This window comes from Anser cygnoides, chromosome 8 (assembly GCF_040182565.1).
Source record: "Anser cygnoides isolate HZ-2024a breed goose chromosome 8, Taihu_goose_T2T_genome, whole genome shotgun sequence".
Taxonomy (NCBI): Eukaryota; Metazoa; Chordata; class Aves; order Anseriformes; family Anatidae; genus Anser; species Anser cygnoides.
In genome coordinates this window covers 8093262-8119377 of record NC_089880.1, presented here as the reverse complement: position 1 = coordinate 8119377, position 26116 = coordinate 8093262, and the positions used below count along the sequence as shown (strand labels likewise).

Genomic DNA, 26116 nt, shown 5'->3' with positions numbered 1-26116 from the left:
GTTTTCAAACTTTTGAAAACACTTTAGAAATTATTTTACTTGTCCACAGGGGAAAAAAATGAGCAAGCAGGTTATACATTTTTAAATTGTGAAAACATTTTTTCCCAGCAATTTTTAAATAAAAGACCATTTAAAAACAAAACAACCAACAAACAAACAAAAATAAAAAACCAAAACACCTCTTCCATTTAAAAGGCTCCAAAAATTCCAAGACTGAATTGTTAAGAGAAATGACCATCTAAGTTCATATTCCTTCTCAGTGCTTGGAAAACACCTCTCACATTTGCCGTGACATACAGTCCAAAACACTTGTGCTTATTTTTCTGTATGATAAATGTGAGTGGATACATTTTTCTCGTTATTGTTAAGGAACTTGCAGGATTTCCATCAAGTTTGCCCAGATACAAAAGCTTTTCTTCCTGTCTTGAATTACAAGTGCAACACCTAGTTTCAAAATCAGCGGGGACTTCCGACAGGTAGAAGGGTATGGCCCTAAATAAATGCCAAATTGTTACAGAATCAGATTAAGTGGACAAAAATAGCGCAGTTTGTTAGACTAGTGGTCTCTGTAACTGCTAATGTAATGTATAGCAAGTACAGTTAACTTCTGCCTGCACAGTCCTCAGAAAGTTAATCCCATTTCTTGACCAGTTAGCCAGTTGTGATTATCATATCAAAATGAAAGTTGGGGTAATAATTTAAGTTACTAGTTTCCTGCCTTTTTTAAAGAGTATGTTACATTAGGACATGTTTTAATAATCTACTTCGTTAAATTAATACCGAAGTCTGACTTCACTGCTGTAGTAATGGGCATGGTCAAGGTTTGCATGGGTTGAGTATGATCTCTTCTTCAGTAGTCAGATTCTGCCAGACGGTTTCACTCATTCGGATTAATCTTATTTAAGAAAGCAGATTGCTGTGTGAGCTGCATCTTCAGACTACAGCTCATTTCTACTGTCTAACAACATTCAGGACTATATTTTCAAAAGAGCTCGCATCTGCTGTTCTTCAGCCATGTGAGTTGTTCCCGTAGGTTAGCTGAGGACCTGTAGCAAGTCCTTCATAAGACCTGGTGGGGATGGGGAGTTTCACTCCTCGCTCTGCTACCCCAGTGGGTTGGTCAAGTTCTTTACTCTGTGTGGCTGAATGCTAGGAGGAAATCTTACCCTACTAACATAAGGAACACATATGGACAGTGGCCACAGTAAGGAATTCTTGTTTACTGCTGCTAGCATGTCTGTTCCCGTAGGTGCTTCTATATGGAGCAAAACATCTAGTGTATAGTCAAGGCATTAGATGCAGTTTCTGATGGCACAATGGTATTTCTGTGATAGCACTAACTACCTTAGAACTGCGGGCTTAGAAACACTTGTACCCCAGTGTCTCAGGGGCCCAGATTTAGATGTCCAAGTCCCACAAAACAGCACCTGGGGAACATAGTTGCTAAGTTCAAATTTGGGTGCTAAGACGAAAAAACTCTCAGCAGCTGCCTGTGCGCAACAGCCACAGTCACCAAGGTTTTCACTGTATTGGAGGAAGACGCTATAAAAATGTCTCATTTTACCAAAAGAAATCTTGATACCTAGGAAAATAGAAAGTGCTTTCTGAAATTCAACATGTGCAAAGATCTCAGCATACCCACACACGGAATCTAAGATGCAGTTAAGCTGTCGAATTCGACAACAAACCACCTGATGATTTAAGGGGACCCCTGGATACTACCAGAACACAAATGAATTATAACTGCAATGACCATTCTTTCCCCCTCTCATACCCAACATGATGCTTAGAGATACTGCGCCATCTCCATCCAGGGGACGTTTCACTGGCATGGGAACAGGGTGACATCATGTCAACATGGATGTCATTGTCACTGAAGTCAGTATCACTCCCACTGAATAAAATAGGTGTGAAATATTCTAAATCAACACAAGTCTGGAAGCCAGAATATTTCATTTTACCTTGTGAACAATATAATTCAAACTGACAATCTTTCAGGATGTAGTTTGATACAAAACTGCAGCCTATAAGAAATGCATTGGCATTAAGATGAATGCTGTCTGAACCGATACTTAGCAGGAACTTGATATCCCTTTGGGGCACTTACTATTACCTATTGTTCCCATAATATTATCTAATACTTTAGCACAGAGGCCAACATTTCCAAGAGGAATTTAATACTTGCCAAGACCCATGCTGAGACATTTCAGAGATGCCTGCAGGGAATTTTTGCTTTGCACTTTCTGGAAGTCACATCCTTCAACTGGAAACCTGTAAATTAAAGAGCCCCAGATCATCAGATGTTTTTCAAAACCTTGTCACAAATAGTCAATACAATGACTGAATGAAAAAAAAAATAAAAAAAGAGAAAAAAATATAAGTGATATTAGAGATCAGGAAAAAATTAGAAACTTCTCTATTTGCCTTTTACAAATATTACTATTTAATGATTAGTGTGTTCTGCATTTCCATGTCAAATTGCAATACCTCAGAATGATTTATCACTGCCAACAAATGTGATTTGCCTCACCTGTCAGCACAGTGCTGACAGGCTGAACTGGGGAAAGAATTGGTTTCCTGGCCCCTAGCCCAGTACTCTGCTCATGAAAGGAAGGAGGATGCCAGTTTTCTCAATGCAGGATATTTCCTAAGACTAAAATTTCTATTACAGTTTTAGTTACATCTCCTACTTCTCAACCTCACCATACAATTGTAGCTATCATCCACAGCATTGACCTAACGTACAATGTTTACATGTCCAGTGTGCACTAAAATCAAGCCACCTTGTTTGCTCATCCTGGCTTCTTGATTCTCATTCTTTCTCCTCCTCTCCACCATTGCCTGATGGAGTTTTGGGGTCTGAATTCCTTCAGGAACGGCTTAGTATTGATCAGGGGAAGCAATGCAGCATACTAGCTCAAATATCTTCCAAACACCTTTGAAAATGTTTCTTGCCTGTACAATTATCCCTTCTGACACAGACAGGTTTTTCAATTTAATTTCAATTTTTATGGTATGACTTATCTCACTCTGAAGGAAAGAAAAAAAAAAAGAATTAGAAGAGGATTTGTAAGTCTGTTAATGCGTATATTCTGCTGAAGCAAAAAGCACAGAAGTAAAACCTAAATTTACAATCCATTTAGCACTTAATGTATCAGTGCTGTTGTAAAAACCCTACGTGTATCATTTCATCAAGCACTCCTGTGACCTTGACACTCACAGGAAGATTACTGGTACACAGAAACTTCCTGATTAGACGGTTCGTTAGCAGCCAGGTACAGAATACTAATTGCAAATTTTCATCTACATTGACAAGGCCTGACCTATAATTCATCTGACAGTGGAATTGCTTTGTTGGTGTTATCAACCACACGCTATACAATAAAAAGATGTTATTTTCCAAATTTCAGAGATAACGATAAGGTAATTAAATCATGCGCTGTTGAGTTCTGCAAGTCCCAGAGGAATCCTGCAGTACCTCACAGAAGCAGTTTGGCTAAGCGTAAAATACTCAGGAGAGACTTTGTATGAAAAAACAAGCAGTTCAAACACCTTTCCAGAAATGCACTGATTTGAACAGTGTGCACCTGAAGCAGTGACTGACCACGAGCAAGTACCGGCTGCTATCAACCATGGCTTGAAATTCTTGTAGTTGAACACATGGTTGGAAGCAGTGCCTGGATCATCGCTCCTGCCATTTCTGTTACACCCAAAATAAGATATATTTGAGTAAATTAACTTGATGCTTCTGTAATCTTACATTTTAAAATACAACCCTTTAGTTTCATAAACCCATTTGTAATCTGCAGATTGATAAAACTGAAAGCCCATGCTCTATGTCTTCTGCAAGAGCGTGTTCTGCTTTGAATTGCTACTCAGGCTAAAGGAGGGAAAAAAGATCAAAGCAAGAGTTCAAAGGGGGAAGACAAAAATAATTGTACATATTAATAGCAAAGAAAAGTAAGCTTAAACATAATATTTGCAGACTAACAATATAATAAAATATGTATCAGTGGATAAGCACAGACCAAGTGAATTTCTTATTGTCTCTTAAAGGCAGTTAACTTTGCAAGTGTGGTATGAAATCAATGCACATACAGTTGATCTTGTTGCAAGGTGCCTAGTTAACATGCAAATAGATTATAGCAGTTTTGTTAATGAAATAAACAACTTCCTGTTACAAAACAATTCTCTATCCACAAGACCATTTACGTGTTGGTTCGTCCATTCATAATTATCCAAAGAACTCCAACCAAAAATAATGCTAGCTATGTACATATTAAAGAGGATATGAGCATCATGAACAGGAAGATGATCTGGTCAGATCCCTTGTTTTAGCAAGCTCCATCATCCAGAGTTTCCAATAAATACTTCAGAAATGTATTCTAACGCTCCACACAAGATGACAATATAGATACGTGCTCGTAAGTTCATACAGAGGGCACCTGCATTTCACTGGGGATAAGTAAAGTATCTTTCTACTGCTGTTCTTTTAAAATGTATGGTTTAGAATTAACCTGCTGTGACGTACTTTAGCTGCAGCTACAATTATACAGATCAAATCCTCCTCATGTTTCTAATACGAGCTTCAAAGCAGCTTTCCAGATGTGTTTATCTGACTTCAGCAGGACAGTCTGCATGAGCGAACCAGCTCACATCTCCAAAATGTGCACGATGAGATGTCTCCTAGTGGTTAAAAGGCCCAAGGGATGGCACGGCTGAGTGACTCCATGCCCTCAGGCTCCATAGGCTTTTCATAAAACGAAATTCTACTAACAGTGAACAGTGGCACATAACTATGATGAAATTTGGCAAGTACTTAACAGAAGATAAAAAGAAAAGGTAAAAATAAAAGAGCGTGGCTGAATGCTACCATGAAAAAACAAAGAGCCTTGGAAAAACAAGCAGTGTATGATAAAACCAGAGGTTTTCTGCATTAGGAATGCAAAGTTATGGACTGATCTAAAATAGGCTGGAGCTCGTACAGAAAAAAACTAATGCTATATTCACAGAAAAGAGAATCCCAGGATCATATAGGTGGGAAGAGACTTCCAGAGATCCCTAGTCCAACCACCTGCTCAAAGCAGATCCAGCTTGAGCACACTTCCCAGGACCTCACCTAGCTGAGTTTTGCACATTCACAACCTCTCTAGGCAGTATCATCATCTTCATCACTGTTCCACTCTTCCGTGAAATCACCCACCTGCTTCTGACCAGTGTTTTAATTGCCAGTGACCAAAAAAACATCTTTTTAATAAAAGTTTCAGGTTAGTCAGCAACAAACAATTTGTAAACTGTGTAAAGACATCGCCTACTTTCAAGGGAATTATACACTTAATGTGGATTATTTAACTGCAGTAGTTTCTGTTTATCTTATAATCTAGATTAAAAACATCGTAACATTTTACAGACTAGAAGAAAGACCAATTACTTAAGAAAACCACCTATAGTTCCATTTGACCTAGAAGGCACAGAATGGTGTTAGTAAAAATTGCACTTTAAATTGAAGCAACACCAGTCTCACTGCCTATAGCTGGCAGCAAAAGATGTTGGGTGATGAAGTTGGCCAGCCAGAGACACAGTAAAATATTTTAGAGGACATTACACTGACCAGTATAGTCTGATACCACACCACATTGTAATTATTGCAAAGAAGCAATAGGAACAGAAAGGGCAGCACTTAGGTGAAAGAAAATGGCAACAACAGCCCTTTTCCCTGAGAAAATGACATAGCCTCCGACTTGTATGACTGCAGAATTTCATCAAAGCTAAGCTGTACTGAGAAAGAAACTGAAAGAATTGAAATTACATTCAGATGTTACGTTTCACTGTGTACAAATGATGTTCAGAATATCAGCACTGTGGAAATTCAAACCCTCTCCTGTCAGCAACTTCTAGGAATTGGAGCAATGGTAAATTAATTTAGTTTGCTCACTATTAAGTTCTGGGATATGCATAGCACATTAGGCAGAAGAAACATTTGAAATAGGCATTGAGAAACACAGAGTTAAGTTTCAAACAGGATGAAAAAGCAGCTCTTCTGGCCATCTCGTTTGGCTATCCTAAAAGCAACCCAATTTTAAGAACTTTCAAAAGACCTGGGATTCGTTCATACACTTTGGTCTGGAAAGGTGTGCCACAAGGTTATTGAGCAGCAACTGCGCATGAACGAAGTGGGAATGAAAGAAGGGCCTTGAAACAGGGAAAGTTTTAAAACTATTCAGTTCACTGAGCTGAAGGAGTGGATGTGAAAGTAACTACCCATTACAAACAACTGCCATAAACTGAGCTTTATCTCTTTCATGGTATGATAACATAGCAATGGCCAAGCAGATTTTTGTGTTTTGTCTTGGGCTCGGAAATGCCTGGTCTCTGCACAGTGGCAAGGAGAGCAAGCAGGAAGCACTGAGGGCCAAACGCCAGAAAGGCATGTAGAAGTGAAGATGGTAGAAAGAGGAAAGTCATCTCTTTCTTGGCCTGAATGATGCTACTGCAGTGATTTCGTGGTATAGCCACCCACTGTAAACATACATGCTGAACAACACATGGGCTTGTAAGGTACCGGAAGACTAAAGTTTCTATTAGGGTTGTAGCATCTGAAAGTGGCTGCTGGGGCTGTTGTCATCTTCCTTCCCCTCCCCTTCTGCTGGGCTAGGACAAGGCTTTAAGATCTGTAAACAAAGCTGCAATCAACTGATGAGTCTGAATCTGCAAATGAAAGGTCTCCCCAGCTTCAAAGTTACAACTAATGGGCCTGTCCTGATGAAGGGCCTGTACCAGCTCCCAGTTGGTATCCTCTTAAAAAAATAAAAATGGCAAAAGTAAATAAAACCAGTGAAAAACAAACAACAAGCAACAAAATCCCAAACCAAAAAAAAAAAACAAAACAAAAGATTCTGGCAGAGAATCAGCTAATATCTAACTGGAAAAAAAAAAGAAAAAACTGAATATGAGATTGTTTAATCTTCATGTACTAATGGGGTTATGATACAGAAAAATGCAAAAAGCATGAAGTGTTTACTAGCTGACTTTATGCAAAAAAAGCACAAAGTGTTTACACTATGAATCAGAAGACGTAATGGAGCTTTAATAGAAGATAATGCATGCTGAAAGATTAAAAGAGCCCTGTGCATCATCTGCTGTGCTGTGTCAGCCAGACGCGCTGTACCGTTCATGACACTCCCGCAGCAGAAAGCTGGGGAAAGACTCCAGTCCAGTTCACAGACAAATCTGCACCAGGTTTGAAAAATCACTCAGACCTGCTGAAGTAAAACCTTAACAACAACTGCCTTCTGAAGCAAAGTCTGTAGGTTTGAAGGGAACGGGCTGAGGAGGGTCACAGGCAAAGATGGGTTACAGTGGGCTCAGTGCCTTTGGTAGTACCTTGCTTTCAGAGATGAGGAGAAAACAGTGAGGATCAGCATCAGCCCTCTGGAGAACAGACAACTCGGTGGAGGATGTCCTATCAAGATGAATATGGCTCATTCAAGAATTAACTCTCTACTCATCTTCTACCTCAGTTTTTTGCTGCTCATCCATTTAAAAAGTAAGATTTGTTCTTTTTCTTATTGTTCTGACATGTCCTCTGGGTAGATTTGCTAGACGTGCACTTCCAGCAGGAAGCTTGTGTTGTCAGAAGGCTTTAAAAATTTGATGGAGATGCCAAAAAAAATTTGGTCCAGGAAACTAAGTTGTATAAACGCATTGCATGATAGCTTTCCTGATCTTCACACTTAAACTTTTTTCTTAAATGAAGAATGAAAACATTTTAAATATTTTGCTTCACATATTGAAGGTACAGCAATAAAGCGTTCTGATAAAATTCTAGCATGTTGATACCATTCATCCAATAAACTCAAACTTAACTCTAGAAAAATAAAAGTATTTTGCTAAAACTGTACAAGCTATGTATTTTAGCAGCACCCATTGCTTTATTATATAATCCTTCTCTTAGCTTTTTAATTAAAATCCCTCCAGAAAGTAGTTATTAAACAACTGATATTTGGGGTACTAAATATCTCCATTATGAGAGAGTATAAAAGTCCAACTATTTTTAATAGAAAAAATATTTACAGCAAACTTTCACCTAAACAGAAGTATGCGAAGTGTTGGAAGTCACAATGGGTTTCCTTGACAATTCTGTCAGATGGCTGAGAGTAAATCCAAGCCAAGGAGGCTAAGTGGCCTCAGCTGGTGAGGCTGATGTATGTTTATGAAAAGCAGTAGCTCTTAAACATGCTTAAAATGAAGACAGGCAGGATGTGTGTCTGTCTGAGAAGGCTGTTTGATTTGCGTATGTTGAATGTGAATTGCAGTAAGACAAAGCTTTGAGCAGCTGCCATTAAACAAGAAGACTTGGCATTAGCGAGCGGTGTTGTGTAATCTGGGTCACCTTCTGTTGCTGCATCACTCAAATTGTTACTTGGACAGTTTACAGCCCAAACTAAATTAAAGACTGAAAAGCAAACAGATGCAGTTAGATCAACTGGCACTGAAAAAATACCTACTTTGAAATGTAGGAAAAATGGCATACAGGATGTAAAAAATACAGTTTTACCCTTGCAGTTTTCTTCGTCAGGCATCTATTGATGTGAATCAGCAAAGCCAAAATATTCTAAATTATCTCACAACAGGACTTTCCAGGAAAAGAGAGAATAAACCTTCCACTTTCAGAAAGTGATTTTTAAAATATGTGCACACAAGGATGAACAACCAGAAAGTCGGAGACAGAATTTGCTGTCTAATTAAAATGAAGTAACAGGAATGGCGATAATTAATAAAATTCATTTCTAAACCAGGCATGTAATTTAGAACAAACCATAAATGCTGCAGGGATGGAGGTAACAAATCAGGTGTTTATAAAATTGAAACAGTCACACTGAAAACATCACACACAAAGAAAGCATTGCTAGGATGTAAATGAGAAAAAAGCCTCTCAAAAATCAGTTAAAAAAAAAAAAAGACTACAAGTTTTGGCTTGGACTTTGGCTGAGCTTTGCTTAACATAGGATATCAAAGGAAAGAAAACTAGTCATATGTCATCTTGTGTCTTTTGCTTAACATAGAAGCTGGCTAGGGTGACATTTCAGATGTGGCGTGAGTTTTTTTCTCTGGTATATGGCCATATGGCCAGTCTCAGGCTAGAGGCTTTTCAGTCTTGGAGGACTTGCTTTTCCCCAGGTAGACTTGTGGTTGTTATAAATTGATATAATACAAATTGATATACCAGTGTGCAAAACCTACAGCAGGAGCCAGAATCAGGCTCAGGAGCATCTATCTGCGCACTGTACGTGATAATCTTGGGGGTATTTTCTCTCAAGAAAGTCTGTATGCCACTTGAAACTCCTGAGAACTTCTGTAAATAAAAACTAAACTGCGAACAGGTAAAGCAGGTCGATGCAGAACTGACTGCAATTACTGACTAACTTCCTTATTTAAAAATTAAAGGTGAGAAAGACCAAGAGCAAAAAGCAGTGAATAAAGCAGAACAGAGATGATTTCCAATGTGTATAAGCCTTGTATCAACCAGGGTTGTTTTTAAGTCAATTGAGTAGACTTGTCTTTCCCCAAAATATTCTGATCATAGGTACTACTTAAAGTCTATCATAATTATTTACTCTAAACAACTCAGGAAATACATAGTATTTAGAAGACAAGTTTTCCTAAAGCATAACTGCTTATAATGTTTCTTCCTGCTCATCCATTTTCCTGAGGTGAACAGTGGTATGCTTGATTGAGAAGTGGGGGAGATACAGGTGGGACACTACAGGATACAGTGAAACATAGATGGTACACTACAGAACAGTAGATCCTTTACGAAAAGTTGCAATTAATTTAAAGCATTTTGCAGGAAAATTGTCACATAAATATTCTAATATAGCATAAAAGTAATAGGTTGAACTAAAGAAATTTAAACAAATTTTTCAAAAATAATTGTGTTCCCTCCTATTTGTAGGATAGTTAGTTCATATGTACTTGGGGGAGATTATGAAATACTATTCTTTAATTCCTATACCATACTAAGAATTAAACTGGTGGTAAGCTTTTATTAAAATCTGACTGTACATAAAGCTTCTATAAAGCCGAAAGTATTATAGAACAGTCCTGTCACTTGTGGCTCCTTTTGAAAACACAGGATGTGTAAAAATGATACTTTACATTTTTTGTCACTATTAACACCACTTAACATCAGACTGTACAGTGACAGGATTACAGCCTGTAAATCACAAAAACAACAATTCCAACAAGCAATACTTTTATTTTTTTTTAAACTTTAATTCTAATTATATAGTTCTGAGCATAACTATGCTTCGAAAAGCATTTTAGTGTAGTCTACCATAGGCCCAACAGATGCATAATGCTGTCAGGTGCAACACCTGCACAAATACGAGTATGGATGCTCATAAATGCATGCACTTAGTAAAAAAAAAAGACTACCTATAGTTCCACCCCTGCAAAGTTCTGTTTCCAAACCCATTCCTCCAAGTGACATTATCATAAGCAGAGAACTATGTCCTAGGAAACATGTTAAGAAAAAAAAAAAAAAAAGATTTTGGTGTTACTTGTTCCTGTTTTATTGTAGTAGAAGTTCCAAGAATGCATGGTTCTGTTAAAATCCAATATTTAACTCAGATCCTGATATAGGCTTTTATGACTGTCACCTGTGCCAGGTACACCCCAACAGATGAGCAAATACAAGTGTTTAGCAGACGTGGGCAGTAAACACTTTCTTGCTGCAAAAACCTTTCTGTTAGGGACACTGGTTTTCTTGGATCTTAAGGATGGTGGGACAATTAAAAACTGCACTTTTAGTTGGTGTTTCAAGGGAAATGTGAGACCTCAAATAATCACAATGGTGTTGAAGAGCAGTAGAAATTAATTCCTCTTTCTGTCCTAATTATATATGTATTAAAATATCTGACATTAACTTGTGATGCAGAATTGCTCTACTGAAATACTAGCCCACTTTTTAATGTATCACTAAGATTACCGTTTATTGGTATGTTAAAAAGAATGGATTTGGGCAGTCTTAAAGTTTACTTTGTTTGCTTCCGGGAAGTGAATTTGCACCAGATAGAATTCCTGCTGCCTGATGTGCCATAGAATTGATTCTGTTTTACCGCTTTTTTTCAGCTGTTATTTGTATTCATTTGTGACACCCAATAAACCAGATTTGTTAAAGGAGGAAGTAATGGTCAGCTTTAAAGAAGGAACTCTTTAAAGAAGAGTTTAACCCTTTAAATTTAAATATTTAAAAGAATTTAAAGAAGGTCAACTCTTACAGAACACCACAAGGCTCACTTTTATCTCTGAGAAAATTGGTTACAGAATCTTTTAGAGGACGACTTGTCTTCCTGGAATACATCACTTTTCATGGTGTATTGATTAATGCAATACCTGGAAAGACTTAACTGAGGTGATACCTAAAACAACCATCACAGAGAACCCTACAAATAAAGTATATTTTCCAGTTCTCTTAATGTGAAGATGGTGCTCATGGTTATGATTATTGTAGCTCTGTATGTAAGCCCTCAATATAAATTGAGGTTTATATGCTGCATTAATTGCAAACAATTTGTTTACAAAAATTACACTAAAACTATGGAAAATTAATCTGTGGTGGATGCAGAGTCAGTTCTGCATGAGAAGAGACCATGAATCATTAGATGCCATAGTTGACAGGAAGCACGTCCCAAACCCAGAACAGCATTGATAAATAAATGCTTGTCTAGCAGCATTTTCCGGCATATAGCTCTGGGAAGAAAGTTGCTTTAAAAAAAAAAAAGTGGGGAGAATTATGACAAACAAAGGTATAATTTAGGCATTGATTTTGGAGGTGATTCTGTCTAGGGTCAAGTGCAAGCTCACAATTTTTTTCATCTTAAACCATTTTGGAACAAAACATATTTCCCTGTTAAATTTCTATTTTCAACAGCTTTGTAATGGATAATCTATCCGTAATGCAGCATTATCATATTTTTCATTTGACAAAAATAATTTCAAAACTATATATAATCTTTTAACCATTCAAGTGACTTCATGACCTTTCAGCTGAGCTGAGAAAATCCCTATTGATTTTGTAATTGTTCCCCCAAATGTTGATAAATTAGGAATGAAATTTCCTTCGAGATTCCTATCAGTGTGAACCAAGCTTTATTTGCACCCCTTTTCTGCCCCTCTGAGACACTGAGGCTATGCAATTTTTCCCTGTGGAGGAGCTCTTTTAGTTTCCTGCAACTATTCCCATCACTAAACTTCTAATTAATGCTTAATTACAGCGTTAGGAATAAAGCTCTACTTATAAAGAGATTTGTGGTTTTGCTCATACTGCCCATCCCTCATGCACACTCAGATGATGCAAGTAGCTTTCTAGGAGAGCATTGTTCAGATGAGCTTCGGATGCGTTCATAGCAGAGGCAGTCCTTCAGCAGATCTTTGTTAGCTTGCTGAGGAGCACATTGCCTGTCAGGGCTGCAGTCACCATGCTGGAGCACAAGCACCAGGAGCCCTATGGCTTTTCCCTCTGTTCTCGTTGTTCTACATTGCACCCGTATTGTATCAAAAATGAGATGTTTTTCAGATGCTTGCCATTATCCTAAGAGAGATTAAAGCAACAGCTTCCTGACCCAATTACAAGGTTTTGGTTTTTCCTCTTTTCATTTATGTATCTCATTACGGATAACACCTCTGTCTCTGGAATCAAACAAAATCCTGAGAAGGTAGTGTAGCAGCCCTATAATTTTTGAACATGGAAGTAACTTGGTCAACCTTGTTCCACTTGCATAAAAGTGACATTAAAAACATCCCAAACACATTTATATTTAATTTGTTTTTAATATATACATAAACCATTCAAAGGTGTGTCCATCCAAAGCTTACAACTATATCTAGCTAGTCACAGGTGCATGGGGGGGGATTTGGTGGCCTTTGTTTCCTATTTTTTTTAAACAATTTGGAAAGTTCATTAGGAATGGCTCAGGTGTTTTTTGTTTGATTGTTTTTTCTCTTTTAAAAATTTGTCCATAAGTGACTTAGAGCTCTCTATACCCATTTCATAAATTTACCGTGGACACATTAGAGTAGATCTGTGCTGCAGACTGAGAGGAGTTAGTGAAGCTATTCTAGTTCTGCAGTGGGGCAAAACCCACTTAGAGGAAGCAGGAAGATCCCTGGTGGCCACCTGAGCAAAGCTCTGCTGTCGTGGTGCCTGGTTTTAGCCACAGCCAGAGCACAGCCCTGCTGACTTATCTTTTATCTCACCGTAAGTCAGACCAGGCCAACATCAGTGTGAAAGCACTTTTTTTTTTCTTGCCAGTGCAAGTATTGAAAGTAATTTTGACAATTTTTGGATTAAAGTGCGTATTTCTGGCAAGCACGGGTTGTTTCTTTCCTCTTTGTAACCCTGTCTCAGTTAACAGAGCTGCAAGACAGAAATCCAGAGTTGTTAATTTTTGTTAGACTTCATAAACTTCTGTATAACTGCAGTGATGTTATTTCCTTCAAAATACTACAAAACTGAATTGTCGGAATAAACAGACCAATTCATAGCAGGCATACATAGATGGTCAAATTAAATATGTCCCTATCGAAAAGCTATACAAAAAGGCAAATACTGTCTGTTATGACATGTAAGACATCAATGCACTCTTCAGTACAGACTATATCCCATTTTGTGAGAAAAGCAAATAGGGAAATTCTGAAGAGGGACAGAAGAAATAGGAATACATTTAGAAAGATGTGACCTATGAGAAAGGGTCACAGGAGAGAAGCCTGGAGGAGGACATGATTACCGTCTTTCCTACCTAAAAGGGAACAGCAATCAAGAAAAACGATGCCAACAGCTGCATGCCGTAAATTCCACATGCAGCAGGCAAGACTGAAGCGGACTTTCCCAATTGCAGGATAATCAAATCTCTAGATCAGAACATTTAAATGAACAGATTAGATAAGTAACTGCTGGAGCGTGCCCAGACTGCTGTTTCACAGCTGGCGTTAGGCAGCCGGAGGGCAGTCAGCACCACCGCCGGGGTACCTGCGGAGACCTCAGGTGATGGAGACGCAGGGGTCCCTGCCCGCCCCGGGGCTGGGGGCAGGCCGGGCACAGCTCCTGGCCGAGGCGAGCAGACGGCACCGCAGCTGGGGATTATCTGCTGCTCAAAACAAAGGCAGCCAGGCACCCAGCCCCGTTTGGTCCACGATCAACAACGCTGTGCACATTTCAGCTAGAAAATAGTTTACTCTCATTCTTGGAGATATCAAGCATCCACTCGATTTTCTGGTACTTACATAAGCATTTATTATTATAATATTGAAGGCACTCATTCCTATATGGATAGACAGCCCTCATGCTAGAAATCATGTCTTGATTGTATACATAGCCATAGTTTGACTACCAGATTTTGGAGTCAAATCACTTTTTTTTTTTTTTAACTTGTAATTGAAGTATACTTAATATATTGGCAGTACAATACAAGGTAATAGTAATAAATGAATAATAATATCATTTTTGTAGTAAAATGAATAATTAATAATATCATTTTTGTAGTAAAAGGGCTGAAGAAAAATAAAAAATGGATTACCTGCTAAACCTAAATTTTACAGCCAACTTCCCATAAAAGCACAGTGCAAGACAGGAACCTACTGCAGCAAAAGGCATACCACAAAAAGTCCTAGAAAACTCTTTCAGCTGATCTTTCCTGACATACTACAACAAATAATGATTATTCTACAGTTCTTCATCCTGTTGTTCATCTAGGAGAAGCTTAACTTTTTAGGACAATAAGCTCACATTTAAAAAATGCCAAGGTTTATTAAAAATATATATAGTGCCAACTACCAAGCAACATGCATTAGTCCATTCCCCTCAACACTTAATATGTGACATATTCCTTCTAATAAATAACTTTGAGCAACAGCAGTCTAAGTGCCTTTGATCCTGCTACAGGGGGTTGCAGGCCAAAAACCTCTCAATGATGCTTCTTTGTTTTCTTTATAATTCACATCTCAGCATTAAAAGAAAAAAACAAAACTGTTTAGACAATGCCTCAATCTCTAAGCAACGCTGATTATTCCTTTTATTCTATGGTGGCCCAAAAAGGGAAGAAAGGCCCTGATATTTACATTTTCTACAGGAAGCCTCTAAACCTAATTGACTCATCTAGAGTCACAGGCAGTAGGCAGCAAACAGATAAGTGATGTGTATTACTTTCTAGATTGATATTACAGATTAATTTGTTGTTTTTCCAAGACTAACGTGTTTCAATCAATCCTCACTGCTGTTTTCTCAGCCACTCACAGAGCCATGACACGTGAAAGCCCTCTCAGAGCAGCAAACAGTGAAACACCCAGATAAGCCTTTTCCCAACGAGATTCTTCTGTTTACTTTATATTGATTATATTTTAGTCACCCATAAAATGGGTCAACAGAAAATTTGCTTCTGCCTTTTGACAAACACGACAATAGACAAGGCTTCTCTGCGGGCAGCCTGGCAGGCGGTGACATGCACCACGCAGCTGCCACTCGAGCTCCAAAGGGCTCCTTCGGCCTGTGGCAGCAGCATGATGCTCTCCAGGCATCAACAAAGCAAGCCTGTAGTCGCTGCTGCTGCAACTTCAGGGTTAGGGCAGCGCCCGCCTGCCTGAAATCTCATCCACGTGGACAGAAATCGAAATATTTCTAGGGCTAAATAATTCTGTGGGTAGAAAAGGGTAATGGGCTGGGGCTGCTAACCCACTGTGTGTAATGTCCCCGCTCCAGCAGCTAAGGCTCAGAGGCAGAGCCCAGGCAAGGCACTTGCCTGGTGCGGTCTTCTCTGCTGGAAAGTGCTGTGCTTGAATAATTGTGGCCTGGGTGGATGCTAAGGGGAGAAGCTCCTTGCTTCTTTCTGCTCTTCCTTCCCTTCCCAAGGCTGAGCATACTGGAATCCTATTCCCTTAACCTTTCCTGGAATAAAGGCACAGACAAAGCATCTTTAATTGCATTAGTCAGAGTCTGAAAACAAGATGCATTCCTTCACAGTGGGAATACCAAAGGCTGGCTGCTCGCTGAAGTAGTTAAGCTCAGAGCTGCTCCAATTCAGATTCAGGCTGCCCGGAGAGCTACAGAAGGAGACAAAAGGCAGCATATATTGGTCATACTCTTTCCTCGACAGCTGTTGTTCTCCCTTGTTGGGGTTTCTAGCAGGGATGGTAGAGCACTTCATTAGCTCTTTGTTCCACAAGGAGGGCCCAGAATTTGACTGTAACACTTCACACCTCCTTTCTTTCACTGTGAGTTAGAAGACATTGAAAACAACATAATTTGGCAGGGAGTCAAAGCAAGGACATAGAAAGATAGACAGTCATCGACCTGTGAGGATGCAAACAACTGTAATTTAAGTAACCTGCACTGATGAATTAATCACAGTAGGGAATCCAAAACTCGCACTGTAATAATCTAGCCTTGAGAAAACATCTGTATGCAGCAATAGCTTCAAGTGTGTCTTGCTAAGCTTTGTGACAACTTGTAGGTGCTTAAGCAGCCAAGTACTGCCCTTGCTGTGGCTAACCACCCGTGAACCTGAACAAAGTTAAGTGCCCATGCTGCAGAAAGATGAAAGCAGGGTCTGTTACCAGCAAAAAAGCCTGGGGTATAACTCACCAACCTCCTGAAAGCTGGAAACAACCTCGGAGTATGTCTGGAGTTATGCACGTCACCGTGCTGCTGCTTGGACATCAGCCAGGTCTGGTGCAGCAGTGGTACAGCTGTGTTAGCACTGCGCTGAATCTCTCAGCGTGAGCTTTTGCAGAACATGTTAGCTGAGGCTCTGGGTCACGTTAACACAGCTGAATGGCACCTGGATTAGAGCTGGCTCAAAGCATGAAAAAGGAGTTCTGTCTGTACCTACCCATGTACATCTTGTTATTTATGCAGGCATTTTTCCAGGGTCTCTCTTAAATGCCGTGCTAAATATCCCACAACAATCCACTGATGATCCCATTTTGGTGGGGTGGAATAGGAAAATGGAGCTCAGGATTACATGCACAGTTCTGGAAATGTTGATTACGTGCCACAGAAGATGTAATTCCGTTGCAATGGCCAAGATAGGGAGTCTACAGGCCATGTAGCATGCAGTTCCTCTTTGAGTCTGCTGACTCCAAGAGCTTTGAGATGGGAAAAAACACTGCTGAAGTCTGATACAGTGTACAGCAGTCCAAACTGTAGCTGCTCTTCTCCAGCAGCCCCTTACCTTCTTTTGATGCCCTAATGTATATTGTACAGAAAGAAGATACACCAAGTCTCCTAAGCTAAGCAAACAAAGGTCGCATAACAGGATAGCAATGACAACGAGGGAAGAAGCCAGAGAATGGCATCGATATATCAGAAATTACATCAGTAATATTGAATGGAAAGATGATGCATATGGCCCTTGTAGGCTCTGTCCCAATTCAGCCTACAAAACAATAGTTAAAGTTGAAAGTAAAGCTATCTTCAAATGTAGGAAAATATGAAGAACATGTTGGTGGGAATGATAAACCAAAACTCTTTGCTGTCTACTCGCATACTTATTTGGAGCAGTATATCTCATGAGAACAGACAGAAAATAGGTGCCTCTACAATACAACTGCAAAAAGTAAATCTGGACAACACTTCGTAGGACCCACCAATTCAAACTTTCTAGCTAAACGCATTCCTTCTCTCACATTAAAGACTGCTGACATTTGTATGTCTTTATTCACTAATGGTACTGAACATTTTGCAAGCCTCTATCTGTGTAAAAACGCCCTCTGCTTGATGTAACAAGAACTATCTGTACTGTTCTCTCTTGAGTATGTCTTAAATGTCTGATTCAATTTAGTCTAACATCCAGCCGTTCTAGAGCTCATGGCAAAGTGCAAGAAGAGCGAGGTGGCTAAAATCAATTGTTATTTCTGCATTCAAATGGCTGATTCCAAAGAACACTGAAGAACAAGTAGACATCCCAGAACTTCTGCCATTGTCTATGCTAGTGACAAGTGGAAAGACAGTATTTAGGTGAAAAACTTCATGCAATTAAACATAAGAAAAGACTGGCACTAAACACCTTTGGGGAATCTTTCCAGCAGACCAACCTAATAACCCAACAAGCGACGGAAAGAAGGAAGAGGCTGCAGTTCTGCACACGTAGCAGAACAAAAACAGATCTATCACTGTGGTTGTGTTCTAGCCTGAAAACCATAAGAGCTCCTTCAGATACTGCACTTCATTGGGGTAAAATGCACGTTTACTGAAGTTCATGTGGCCACTTTCTGTCCTTGAAGATCTCTGTAAGCATTCTCACAGTCCAGTGACTTATGAAAACTGCTTAGAGTGGACCTCCTGCATCCCCCAGCTCCCAATTGTTTTGATGCAGTAAGTGATCCATATGTTGTAGGTACTTCCAATATTCCACGTATAGCATTCAACAGAGCTGATTTCAGTTTTACTTAATCTGGTTCACCTTTAAAAGTCCACTGGTTTCAGCGAAGATGCTGCTGTGCTGTCCAGTTAGGGCCAGCATGGCTTTTCTTTACATAACAGAAAATTTGTGGTTGCAATCAGGAGTGGCTTCTTTTCAAGCAGGTGGAGAATGATGTTCTTTGAGATACTTGTGATGAATCAGAAATAGGACTACACTTATTAATCTTCACTAAAGAATTTGACTGGCTGGCAACATTGCTCTCTGCTCATTGTATCTAAGCTCTTAAATTAAGCTCTCAGTAATCTTCATTACTACTAAAACCAAATGGATGCTGTTATCATAGAATCATAGAATATCCCGAGTTGGAAGGGACCCATAAGGATCATCAAGTCCAACTCCTGGCACCGCACAGGTCTGCCCAAAAGTTCAGACCAAGTGACTAAGTGCACAGTCCAATCGCTTCTTAAATTCAGACAGGCTTGGTGCAGTGACTACTTCACTGAGCAGCCTGTTCCAGTGTGTGTCCACCCTCTTGGTGAAGAACCTCTTCCTGATGTCCAGCCTAAACTTCCCCTGCCTCAGCTTCACACCGTTCCCACGGGTCCTGTCACTGGTGTTTACGGAGAACAGGTCACCTGCCTCTCCGCTCCCCCTCGCAAGGAAGTTGTAGACTGTGATGAGGACCATTATTGGACTTCACAGGAATTTCTGTATAGCATACATGGCAACCAGTTAGAAACTTTTGCATTCTGAATTGTATCTTTATTTCTTCAGGCTTGCATAGAAATATACTGCTCTAGCAGAAATCCACATGATGACCTGCCAAAGCTATTTAATTATGCCTCAGTGAGACTTGCGGTGTCACCTTCTCTACAGACAGAGGAAGCCTTCTCTTACTTTTATTAACATAACTATAAACACTTGGATAACAGAGACTGATTTTCCTGTCTTCTTTTAACCTTGCACATCTTTTACGCCATGGCCCTGAATCAGCCCAAGGAATGCTGGGCCCTCACGGGTGACTGCATCTTTTCTGCAGTCACTGATGAGCACCAGCACTTCTGTTAACCATAGGCACGAGGTTACACATGCTTACAGTGAGCCTGGTTTCTAGGATATAGGTGATTTTTAAATAAATCATTATGGACAGTTATGAGGAACTAACATACCATCGGTAATAGGTGCTAAGCTTTCTGCTCTAGTTGACACTGCTTTGAGCAAGTGGGTTGGACTGGATCACCTCCAGGAGCCCCCTCCAACCTCATCTGTTCCGTGATTCTTTCCTCTGAGCCACTTCAAGTTGAGCTGAGGCCATTACTGTGGTGCTAGTATAGCAGTCACTTCAGGGCCTAAATCAGAAAAGCCATCCAACCGACCCTGGAACATTTATTAACATTCAGTAACAAAGAGATTATTAGAGCTTGCAGAAAGCTGGTTAGTGACAGAAAAAATGGAGGATGGAAAATAAAATGGGAGAAGAAGATTCTGAAATATATCTCAGACCTCATTTAAAAAAAAGGTGCAAGAAAAACCAGTTACTAGCTTCATACAAAAATCCAGAATCTCCACTCCATTACCACTTTAGAGCAGACTTGGTACAATACCTCTTCAGTCCCCTCGCAGAGCAGTAGGAATACAAACAGTCCCGAATGCAAACACAGTCCCCCCAAGCTTGGAAATGTATCCTGACATCAAGGCTGACAGTCTTGAGACAGGGGAAGCTCCTGCAGAACAAAGTAATGAATGCTCAGCTGCCCCAGGAACATCTGCAAAACCTGCCACTTGCCTTTTAAAAAAATTTGAGTGTTTTTAAGATCTTGACCTTGATGAGAGGTCCAGTGATTCAGCCTTTCATACTGCAGTCATGCCCTATTCCAGCTATTACACGCCTCATTTCTGTTAATCTTCTCTAATTAGTTCTGCTTCTCAAGTGAAGTCTTTGAATCTAACATTTTCCTGTGCTAATAGTGAGGGCTTTGCTTTCGTGTTCAAGGTCAGACTGGTGTTTCACCCTGTGAAACTCATTTGTCCTTCCAGCACTTACAGCTAAATATTGAGTTTAAGTTTAGTCTCTCTCAAAGAATTTTACTGACTTTCAAGTTATTGTTAAAGTTGTGAATGTGCTAAAAGCTAGCACAGTCATGCAAGTGTAGAGGAATAGGCTCCTTTTGGATTATTTCTTCTCCTTGCAAATACGCAGATTTTTTTCCCATAGAAATATCTTCATTTTTTTCCTCAAGAGGCATTTGTTTTTACAAAACATAAGTAGATTGAGCGTCAGTGTGTAAGTAGGCAGCATCTCACTTTTACAGGTGAGAATCCTGAGTTCGAGAAGGGTGAGGTGAATACCTCTCATTCAGTGGGAAAACTGTGAATACAATCCAAAATTATCTTCCTGTTCCATGTTCGAGCTACTAAATTTAGATCTTACATTTCTCACTTCATATGTTATAAACACATGCATATATATATATATATATACACACACACTTACATAGGAAGGGAGACACTTTTCCAGATTTGTAATGAGCCTGAGAGAAACTTGAGACCTATACTATAGCAAGCTTTCTTTTTTATAAAATTATTATTTATTCATTCTTGCAATAAATATAGCCAATCCTTGTGTGCTGTTTCCATTGCTAACTGGAACAATTTCCTTTGCACACCACTTTGATAACTCTTAGCCTTCTTTTATGAAGGGATCAATGCACTCTCTAGTCACATGCCATCCTACAGTCTTCCCTTTCTGAAGACTGGTGAGATGCAGCAATTTCTAGAGGCACGCAATGGCTGAGGTGTGAACAATAACGGGAGGAGGCATCTGAGGCACTCTTCTCCAGCTGATGCTCGACTCAAAATGGCAGATGATTTTCAGGTTAAAAAGAACTTGTCCAGGCAAGGGGGAAACTCAACATTCAGAAATACATGACTTAGGCTACAATAAGTTTAAGCAGCTTACTTAGAGCACTGCTGCTGCAGCTATGGACAAAATTTGCAGTTCATCTTAAAAACATCACCCAAGTTTGATGTTTTTAGATTTAATGTGGTCATACATAGCAAATAGACATAATACAGGAATAGGATGACATTAAACTATCAAGTGTTTTAAATGGTTACTTTCAGTTATTTCATAGGCAACAGGTCAGAAAACCTGCTAACTATTCAACCTTCTTCCTTACAATAAAATAATAATAAATATGTAAATGAGATATTTAGAAAATACTTAGCAGTTTCACCTTTAAATAGCCCACTCCCAATTCTCAAGTCTGAAAATACTACCCACAAAGCATTTTGAGAGGCTTATGGTAATGTAACCCTGGAAACTGTAGGAGTGTTTTTTGTGTTTTTTTTTTTTTTAAACCTCTTCAGTGGGATTTATAAAGACATTCAGAAATCACTAAAAATGTTTTTTTTCCCCCCAGAGTTGAAATGAGAAAAAGCACTGTACACATGCATAAAGAAAAAAAAAATCATAGACTCACTGTGATATCAGTGCTTCATTTTAAAAACTGGAAACTATTCTAAAAGTGAGCTGCACCTCACCCTGAAAGAGCCTTTTTGAATCCCTGTTCTTTGACTTTTGAGAAAGCGTTCTTGTTACGAACTAGAAGCTTAAATCAGAATGGTGTCCAATTGATTGGGAACACAGTCTAGAAAATATGGGACTGGATTTAGGTAGGAAAAGCACCCTTGCAAATTGTTTTTTTCAGTCAAACTCCGAGTTGTCACCCAGACATGTTCACGCAATAACCTAGATATCCCCACTTTCTTCTCTCCTGCTTATGGTGACAATGATTTTATCATAGAAATATTTTTTTCTATGGAGCACTGAATACTGGCAGTTTTCTCTTTCCCTACTTCAAAGCATCACCCTTATATATTTGCCTTGACACTGTCTTCACATCATCTTGACATTGTTCTGACACGAAGACTCAATCACTGTAGCAAGCAGCCATGGTAATGCAAATAAGGAAGTTGTTATGAAAATTGTTAGGGAACTGCAAAGAATTGTATACTAGCAAAAATAAGATCTTGCTTTTTCAAAATCATATTCCAAGTAGGTTTTAATAAAAGCTGCTTTATGAAAGCTTTAGCCAAGGCTGGCAAAAAACAGCTCAAAGAACTCAGTTGGCAGTTGTGGATTCTGTACCTGAAGTTCAGATGTTGAAGTGACAGCCACTCTCATTGCTCTGAATTCAGGTCCTTTATGAAAGCAACATCGGCTCACCTCCTGGGCATGCAGCCTGCTAGAACAGTATGAGGTGTTGACTTGAGGAACTCCTCAGCAACTAATTTGCAGCCCTCTTCAGGGCGGCCAGGAAAAAAAGATGAAAAGATGAAAAAGAGTGGCTGGAATGTGAAAAAGAGAGGGCTGGAGCTGCCCTTTGCTAATAATAAAACACAACTTACAGAAGTAGCCTAGAAAGAGAGTATTGCCTATCAATCGATCAAACAATTGTTGAATGTTGTTGTAGGAGGCAAAAAAATCAGCATGTGTGAAGTAACTTTAGGAAGTTTTATGTACCAAATAATCTAGGAGCGGGGGGAAAAAAAAGCAAACTACATTTAGTGAAACTCTGCTCAAAGAATCTGCTCAAAGAAAAGAGAGAAAAAAGTTTTGAAGGGCAGGTGTACAAGTCTGAAAGAACCCTGGTATCCAGTGCCTCAGTATTGCTTGTACATGCAGATAAAGCCCTCAACGCTCCTGGAAGGCATTGCTTAGCCAGGCACGTAGAAATAAAATCAGGTCACTATAGCAACTCCAAACGTAAAAACATTAACATTTGGCATCTTTTAGATGCCAGAGAGCAATAAACACATAGAAAAGACCGACCATTTGAAAAATTGTCAACGTGCCTGAGATTTTCAGTATTTTAAGAAGTTGGGAACAAACTTTTAGTTCTGTGTTTGTACAATAGCTAGGACAACAGATTTCAGGAAATTCACCGATGTCAATAAATGCAGGTAAAAGTAGGTAAAGAATAGACCCAAACCTGGAAATCTGGAGCTACGCTGAGGATCTCAGTCACATTTTTAGTGAAGCTCATGGTGACCAATTTCTTAACTGTTTTGTGGACTGCTTAATGGAACAATTTCTTAACTGTTTTGTGGGTAGATACAGACACAATGAAGTGCTTAGAGACCACATACGTTTTTGACAAGTCAAGCTTTAGTTATTTTGTCAAATGGCTGAAACACACCAATTTGAATAAGAATTCTGATCATTAGGAATCACATTATTCCCCACACACACACGCACAAGAGATCTCTGCACATAGGCAGCTTTGATACTAATCCAAATATCTTAGTACTTTTAAGAACACCTAGGTAATACAACAACTCCTTTATAGAACTATATGATACTTGCATACAACCCGCATCTTACCTGAAAAGCCCAGTGAAAGCACATCTACCGCAAAGCAGAGCGGAGCCCATCGGCAGGGCAGACTGCATCGCCTGGCAGGCGACACGCAGCGGTTCCTGTGGGTCAGACAAGCATGAGTTCTCCAGGACAAGCATAGCTCTCCCTCTCCTGCTCCATTACTGCAGCTTGCTTTCTTGCCCCTAAGGTAGCTAGGGAGAGGAGGTAGTCTGAAGCTCGGTTCCCTTTGCTGCAGAGCCCCAGGCCTCCCTCAGAGAAGCCCTGTGCCTCGTGATCCAGGTGAACAAGTAGCTCTGCATAGAGCAGAGCACCAAATTGCCTGGGTAGGGCCAGCTGCCTCAGTGCTCGGGACAGTAGAGCTAGCAGCTAGGCACTAACTTCTCCTTACAGAGCATAGGTTCTTCACTAAAGCCTCCCAAACTGCAGGACTAGCCTGCCAATGGATGACTGAATAACCAGATAGAGGCTCGGGCTCCAGAGCTAAAAGAAACCTCAACCACCTCCCACCACCCACCCCATTAGCACCCTAATGAGCCAAGGAGGGGCAAGGGAGCAAAAGTGCTAATTTGTAATCTGCTGACTAACCTGCAGCTGGCTCTGCGTAGCTGCCCCAACAGGTATCTGCCCCAGGTTGCTGATAAAGTTAACATTTTGGTTTCTCGAATGTAAGCCATACATGCTGTACATGGAAAATATAGTGATTCGTGCATCTAAGCAAGTATATTTATCACAGCAAGGTGAAAAAAATGTTAGTAAAAATTTCTTGCTGCAACAGAATATACAGAAATAAAACTCTCCTAGTCAACAAATGTAATTTCTGTTGATAGTAGATGACAAAAATAAATCAAAATATGTAATTATGGACATACAATACTAAGAGTAAACTGGGCATGCACAACTACAAATGGATGCTCATCAGTTTATTGCTATTTGCCACAGCTGCCATCAATTTTGTGGCAAAATTCTTTTGTTCAAACGTGATGACTAAAGCACAGGAAAGACAAAAGAAGAACAGAAGCAAAATTAGTCTAAAGTATTATTAGCAGAAACAATATGCTTCCATTTATCCAGAGGTAAAATTAAGCTTTAAATACAGATATCTGAGATCACATGATGAAGCATGGCTCTATGCAATTAATAAATAAGACACAAAGGAGAGGGCCCCACACAAGCACAACCACTTTTGAAATGTATATTCTATAGTCCAAATGCTGCATTGGATGGTGTTGCTCTAACTGCCCTGGAAAGTTAAAGGACAAACATTTTAGTACTCCCTTCTTAAGCTGTTATGCCTATGAGCTCCCTTGATTATTAATGGAATAATATTTGTTAAAGTAGTCTACCGTGGCCAAATCAATACCAAAGCGTCTTGAAAAGACACCACAGCTGACCCTTTAATTAAGATATTTTGTTCCTTTTAAATGAGACACTGTTTTAGGAGCACAGTGGCAGTGCCTTGTTCTGTTCAAGACTGTCCATAATTAATAATCCCACCGATCAAAGGAAATGTGATCCTAAGAGAAAATGTCTTTTGAGAATCCCCAGGTGCTAAGTACCGCGAATTGCTTCCCAATCTGTTCTGCAGCCTCCCAGCACAGTATGCTGTGTGGTGCCCTTTGGGATCATCAAACAAGCCCCATCATGGAGCTCTCAGCCAAAATGCCCCCAGTGAGACAGTCATTAGATATTTATCACATATTTATTATTGCCATCAAAACTTTCTTATTTTTTTCTGGTCAGCCCTTTATTATTACACAGATCTCATTTATTTATATAGCGTAATTTAATACAAAGTAGGGGCAGGATCCTGCCCTATAAGGTCCTCTGTACTGGTAAGGCAGGACAGGTATCACTGTGAGAAAGGGCTCTGCACCCAAAATACAGTATTCATTCTCCCTGTGTCCTGTGAGAGGATTTGTGTGACACAAGGCTCCACTGTCACTGCAGCAGGGAGGGATAAAGCGTATCTCCAGGGGAACAGCAGGCCAGAGCAGCTTCATTGTCCCCTGGATCATTCTAGAGCGTGAGCATTTCAGCACAGCTCTGGAAGCATCTGGGTTACGCTGCCAGGCTGATGCCTGGTGACCCTGTATCTTGGGGCTACAGCTACTACAGTCGCTTCCACCACGTTCCTGTAACTTCCCACTGCTGCCTGGCAAACCCCAGTCTGCTTTGGCTCAGGTCTCAGAGGAAGAGAAGAGGAATGACTGGAAAAGATCTATGGTAGGAAAGGGAATTGGGAAAGGAAGGAGAAAGGAGTCAGATCTGTTGCTTACATAAATAAAATAGAGGAATTAAACAAGAGTATGAACAG

General features: G+C 39.7%; 1 protein-coding gene and 1 long non-coding RNA gene across 9 annotated transcripts in view; one reads left to right on the top strand and one right to left on the bottom strand.

Moving 5' to 3' along the window:
• Positions 1-995: 995 nt before the first annotated feature.
• LOC125183163 (uncharacterized) overlaps positions 996-26116 on the bottom strand; it is a 32125-nt gene continuing 7004 nt past the window's right edge. For 3 of the 6 annotated variants that reach the window (XR_010833177.1, XR_010833182.1, XR_010833183.1), the window contains 2 exons: positions 23806-26020; positions 18867-20143 (listed from right to left, as the gene is read on the bottom strand). This is a non-coding gene — a long non-coding RNA (uncharacterized lncRNA). Of the gene's footprint in view, positions 2272-18866; positions 20144-23805; positions 26021-26116 lie in introns of those variants that run through there. The other 3 variants (XR_010833179.1, XR_010833181.1, XR_010833178.1) reach the window with 3 other exon arrangements.
• Positions 6151-26116, top strand: part of CRB1 (crumbs cell polarity complex component 1) — a 100813-nt gene continuing 80847 nt past the window's right edge. For 2 of the 3 annotated variants that reach the window (XM_048067137.2, XM_048067135.2), the window contains exon 1: positions 6151-7546. In XM_048067137.2, coding sequence (XP_047923094.2) covers positions 7471-7546 — 76 coding nt within the window. In that variant the 5' untranslated portion in view covers positions 6151-7470. Of the gene's footprint in view, positions 7547-25887; positions 26026-26116 lie in introns of those variants that run through there. The other variant, XM_048067136.2, reaches the window with a different exon arrangement.